The sequence below is a fragment of the Corvus cornix genome, chromosome 4 (genome assembly GCF_000738735.6).
Source record: "Corvus cornix cornix isolate S_Up_H32 chromosome 4, ASM73873v5, whole genome shotgun sequence".
In the NCBI taxonomy this organism is placed as follows: domain Eukaryota; kingdom Metazoa; phylum Chordata; class Aves; order Passeriformes; family Corvidae; genus Corvus; species Corvus cornix.
The window spans coordinates 1,268,090-1,274,089 of NC_046334.1; the positions used below are offsets into that span (position 1 = coordinate 1,268,090).

General features: G+C 48.0%; 1 protein-coding gene across 7 annotated transcripts in view; it reads left to right on the forward strand.

Moving 5' to 3' along the window:
- Nucleotides 1–4,400, forward strand: part of SHROOM3 (shroom family member 3) — a 116,454-nt gene extending 112,054 nt beyond the window's left edge. For all 7 annotated transcript variants that reach the window (XM_039550449.1, XM_039550451.1, XM_039550450.1 and 4 more), the window contains 2 exons: nucleotides 2,624–2,896; nucleotides 3,428–4,400. In XM_039550449.1, the coding sequence (XP_039406383.1) occupies nucleotides 2,624–2,896; nucleotides 3,428–3,787 (633 nt within the window). In that variant the 3' untranslated portion in view covers nucleotides 3,788–4,400. The remainder of the gene's footprint in view (nucleotides 1–2,623; nucleotides 2,897–3,427) is intronic.
- Nucleotides 4,401–6,000: the final 1,600 nt, after the last annotated feature.

A 6,000-nucleotide genomic window follows, 5' to 3' on the forward strand; every position in this document is an offset into this window, starting at 1 on the left:
GGTTGGAAACAAGAACAGAGTCCAGCCAGTGACCACACTGAGTGCAGGGAATTTTTTCCCAAGATTGTCCTCTTCAGTGAAGTCAATGTATCCATTTCACCTGCTGTCTGCACTCACTGCATCCAGAGAAACACTGGCCACTCTTTTCCCCCCACACGTTATTGTTTCTCTGACCCACTGGAAGCCACGTGCATCTCAGCAGCTCAGCACAATTTCCATGTGATGGCTTGGAAGGGAGGAGAGCAGGCAGGAGGGAAGGACACATTTTCCTCTCTTACTGAGGCTACATTTCACTTCAGAATGGCCCCTGCCGCTCTTGCTGGAGTATTCCATGCTCTGCTTCCAGGGCTTTTGCAGGGCCTTCTAATTTGCCCCTGTGGTTGTCTCACATTAGTTACCTGGTAATTACAGACATGTGCTTAGCTCCCAGATCCTAGGGCGCCACAGGCAGGTGTTTGTGGCCTGTCTGTGCCTCCCTTACCTCCTACGTTCCTGTCAAAAGCAGCCCTGCCTGCCTATACGTCTAAACCATCCCACACTGCCAGGGACAGAGTAGCACAGCCCGGATTTCATTTTCTGTTCACCACCTCTTCTTTCTGTGGCCCTATACAGATTCTGGGTGGATCACTAATCAAAAGCATTTGCCCAAGGCCTTTGCCTGCTGCTTTCATCATCTGGCCCACTGGTTGTGGAGCACTCAGCTCCAAAGAGATTGGCAGCTCCTGCCACGTCCATAGCATTCCTTGGAGGGCAAGTCCCAGGCCTCACAGGTTACATTTGCGTGGAAAGACAGAAATAGATGGGAATGATTAGGCCCAGACAGCACGATCTGGCCTGTTTGCTCATGGTCTGTGTACAGGAACATTTGCACAGGGGTTACCTGAGAAGGCAGCTCCTCTGGGAGATCATTTAGATAAACCTCATTTCCACTGTAAGTATGCAAAGGAGCTCTGTTGGCTGGCATTTGGGATCGCAGGAGAGTCTCTGATTGATGAACACAAATGTAAGTCACAGGTCCCTCCAGCTCCCAGGCCTTCAGAACAAAGGTACCTCACTCCCAGGAACCCCGTAGCCTCCTGCCACAGTTGGAGGGCAAATCTCCTGAAGCAGGGAGGAACAGATGCCAGTTCCAGCAGCTCCATCTGCCTGAAAACTTGCCGAGGTTAATGCCAGAGTTTGAGACCACTCCATGGAGTGCTGCCGTAGAGATTTCCCCACGGCACTGTAATCACGGATCCTTCCTTTTGCTCCGCAGGATTTGGTCCAGCAATCAACTGGTGAGGATCTTTCTTTGGAAGGGGGCATTAGCATCATAGCCCCAGGGAAGGGCAAAGGTTGGGTTTTGTCTCTGGGTACTACTGAGGGAAGAATGCCCATAAAGGAGTTTTGGTTGACCCTTAGAAGGTGGGATTTAGTGCCACCTTTGCTCCCTTTTCCCCTGAACTACTCTGCTAGCCAATGGCGGTCATTCCAGGGAGCAGATGTTTGTTTTCAGGGAATATTTCTGGCCTTTTGCTCAGCCTTTGCATGTGTGCGGCAGCCGAGAGCGGGCTGGAGGGCAGTCATAGAACAATGCACGCCAAGTGTTCCCTCTAGTGGTGCCTGGCCATACAGTGCCTTGTGCTCCCTGCTGCCAAAGCAGCCTGGGAACCCCACTGCCCGGCCACCCTGGGCATCAGCGCCAGCTCAGTGACCCTAGCCTGACTGGTGTTTGACAATCCTTCCTCCTCTGAAGCAGACTGCCTCCTGCCTGGAATGACACTCAGTTGTGATGGAAGGAGGACTTTGAGAGAATATTTTCAGGCCACTTTGTGAGTGACTTGTTTCATCCTGCAGTGTTTGTGTGCAGAGGAGATGAACACACAGGTGTTTGTCCCTCAGCAGTGCATGAATTGGGGACACTGAAAATCCCCACCCCTTGTATGGAGAGCTTCTCCTTGCTGTGCTCACAGTTCCAAGTAAATGGAAGCAAGAATTGCAAGCCCCAGGCCAGAGACTTGCTTTTGCATATGTCTTTCCACTAAATCCTAACAGAAATTAGGATCTCCGGCACATGTGTAACAATGCTGTTCCTGGAGTAACCTGGAGTAACCGAACCCCGGGGGCCTCCTTTTCTTTGGCAGGGAAATAGGTGTCAGTGTTTTTTGCAAAATGGGTGTGTGCTCTGTGTTCAGACACTGAGTAAATCCAGAGCATCTTTGGTGTAGACTCTTCCTTGATGCCTCTGTGTGTGAGGCACTTGTTTGGTGCAGTTCAAGGCATTTCAGGCTGGGGCAGGGCATGGGGAACACATTGGGGATGTGGCTGCAGCTCTTCTCACTCAGCGGTTTTGAAGAACATTCATCTGTAGGGTATCAGAATATGGTATACCAAATTAAAGATCTCTTTTATAAACGTTCACTGAACAAATATATCCTCATGCAACCTGATGGGCTACTTGGGTTATCTCCAAGGTGGGGAATTTCAGCATTTTCTCTCTTTCCTCCCTAATGTCTTCTTTGTCAGCCATTGCTGACCTGACCCTGCTCCTCAGGAACTGCAGCCATATCCTCTTGTTGTCATCACTCATATGAGCAGGGTAGTGCTGGTAACAACCAGTGTGGCAATACTTCCCCTCCAACAGGCTGAGCTCATCGGGAGCTTGACCCAGAAACTGGAAATCCTGAAAGAAGCCAAGGAGGGCCTGCTCGCAGACATCAAGATGAATAATGCTCTCGGAGAGGAGGTGGAGCTGTTGATCAGCACACAGTGCAAACCCAACGAGTTTGACAAGTACAAGATGTTCATTGGCGATCTGGATAAGGTGGTGAACCTCCTGCTCTCCCTCTCGGGACGCCTGGCCCGCGTGGAGAACGTCCTGAGCAGCCTGGGGGACAATGCCAACAGTGAGGAGCGGGTACGTATCGGCACAGCCCTGGCCTGCTCAGGGTGTGGGGCAGCAGCCAGCACCACCACAGCCTTACAATGACCACCAGGGGCTGCCAGGAGGGCAGCACAGGGCTCTTGGTGCTTATGTAGGAGCAGTACGTTGTCCCTGGGAATCCTGATCCCCATTTGTATAAATGGCTGAGATCCTGCAGCTTTTGTCTGGACACAGAGCAGCTGTGTTGGGGACAGCCTCATTTTAGCACTCTTGGGGTGGTTTTGAAACTGGATTTTCCTGGTAGTTGTTGCTTTCAGGTGAGGTTTCCTGACTTTATTGGAGCACTTTCTGCCTCCCATTGGCAAGGATGTTCAGAGTCCAGTTCAGTGGGGTTCATATGCACTCCATAATGAGGAATTCATCCTCCTCTCCCAGGCTTTTGACTGCACATCTGGGAGTTTAGCAGCTATCTCCAGAGGTGGCAGGTGTGGTGCTGGGAGGAAGGGAAGGGGGGATCAGGGAGTGTGGTGATGCTGGTGCTGAAGGGCTTTCTGTGGTGTGCAGAGTTCACTGAACGAGAAGCGGAAGCTGCTGGCTGGCCAGCACGAAGATGCCCGGGAGCTAAAGGAAAACCTTGACCGTCGGGAACGGGTGGTCTTGGACATCCTGGGCAACTACCTCTCTGAGGAGCAGCTCCAGGACTACCAGCACTTTGTGAAGATGAAGTCTGCGCTCCTCATAGAGCAGCGAGAGCTCGACGACAAAATCAAACTGGGCCAGGAGCAGCTCAAGTGCCTGATGGAAAGTCTCCCCACAGACTTCACGCCCAGGGATGCAGCAGCAGCAGCTGCCCTGGCTGCAGCACTTGCTACCTCCTCCGGAGTCGGTGGTAAAACACCTCCAGCAGCCTCTTCCTCACTCTAACCTGTCCCAGGTGGAGCCCTGCCAGAGTCCCTTTAATCCGAGTACTTGGCAGATGGTTCTCTTCAAAGACAATGGACAGAGACAGGTCTCAACTAAGATTTTAATGAAGGAAAAAAAATAGCAATAATAAAGGTTTTATTTTCCTTTCCTTCCACCTCTGCTTCCTGGAAACTTAAATCAATGTGGAGGGAAATCTCCTCCTGCCAGAGATGAGGAAGAATCTCACAGGAATTAAACACATGACCTTTAATAAAAAACATGACCTCTTCTCTTCCCTCCCTTTTCTGCCTACCTGTCACCTCATTAAATAATGAAGGATCTAAGAATGAAGCCTTAAAAATAAAACCAACCCATTTTACTGAACAATATTGATATTTATATTTTTTAAAGAACAAGACAGAATGTGTAAGTTTTTGTACATACTCTAATCAGTTACTTGATTCTACTTTGTTCTGTATGTAGAAAAGACATTTAATTTTGTATTTTGTGAAGACCTTAACAAAAAGAGGGAACCCCAAAGATAGTCGTGCAGTAGCTTGAAACATCTCATCGTGGTTTTGTTGCTGTTGTGGTTGTTTTTTAATATAATAAAGGGCTACAAGAAGCAGCTTCACCCTGTTTCAACACATGCTAAAGATACCATTAAGTGGCCTTACAAAGGAGATTTTGGACATGAAAATACAAATTTTTCCTCTTCTGGATCCTGTGATCCTCTGAGTCTGCAGTTCAAACATCTTTCATGGAAACCTGCATCTCAGGAGTCCAAGCTAGCATGAAGCAAGGAATTCACTGCAGGAATGTGGGGGAGATTCTGTCTTTATTTTGAATACTCATAACTGTGGTCTGTGTTTCTGTTGCAGCCTGAAAGATTTCCCTGAGGTGTGACAAGGATCTCTACTGACATGATTTATAGGCCTGGGTTTGAGTAGAGTTTCAGGGAAACAGGGGAGGGAGCTGTTTCAATCCAATCAACACATTTTATTTGCCCTGAAAAAAAAAATCCTACCCACTGCTGCAGCTTAGTTTATTAGATTTAAAAACAGTTTTAATTCAGATACTTTTTTTTTTTTTTTTTTGCAACCACCCTTCCATCTTACACTTACCAAAACAGCTCACAATGACATGGTAGATCTGGGAGGTGTTTGTGCATTTTCCATTCAGTGAGTTCTTTCCTGAAAAATACAAGTCCAGCAGTTTATCCCCAGGTCAGGAAGAGGCTCCATCCAAACAGGATCTGCCTGTTTGCTCCAGGAACCCACATGGCTTCAGAGGGAGCACCTCCAGCAAGTTTGGGGTGGATGAGGCAAGTCCTGTGTGTGCTCCCACAGTACACAGAAACATCAGCTAATGAGGCAAGTGATAGTCACTGATGTTTTTATGACAGCTTATATTTTCAGGTGAGAAATGAGTTGAAGCCCCTATTTCTGTGGTAAGTGCAGAAGAACTCTCTTTGCACAGTTTTGTTCAAAAATGATGCTCCTAACTGCAAGGTTTACTGAGTTTGGTAGAAGCACACTTTGATATGTATTTAAAGGTAATTAAACATCAGCCAATCCTGAAGATTTACTTCTCAGGCAAAAAGATTTACTTCTTTTACCTCTGGCAAAAAGGGGAGTGCATTCATTGCTCTTTATCCCATTGCTCTTGATCTTTTCTCTTGTGGCTATGAAACTAGAGGATAATGGAAACCCAGAATTTCCCAGGCCGATTACATGATTTCATGGGACAGAAATACCAGGGATAGAATTTTACCCTTATTGTCCAGTCCTTGTAAACTTTCTGACACAAATCTGCATTTTGGTTCTGGCTACATGAGATTTTTAGATCTGAACCTGTATTGCAGTGGCTGCAGTGGAGAAAGTCGATACACCAGATATAGTGAGCACGATCTGCTGTGCTACCCCTTCACCAAAAGGCATCTCAGAGAAGGGGTTTTCAGCAGCCTGGCAATTTTTGCTGAAAATGAGCCTTATTTTTATAACAGAAACATCTATTTGGGATATTGGAGTGGAATGCCCTACATCCCACCCTGCCACAGGGATGCCAGCATGGCCTGTTTGCCAGCCTGGATTGGCCTCTGTCTGTAGGTGACAATGGGTGGGACTCCTTTCCAAGTCAGTTGTGGTACCTGGGTCAAGCACCTTCTCCAGAGCTGCCTCCAGGTAAGTCATGGACTGTTGAAGGACCATGTGACAGCCACCTTCAGCTGGCTA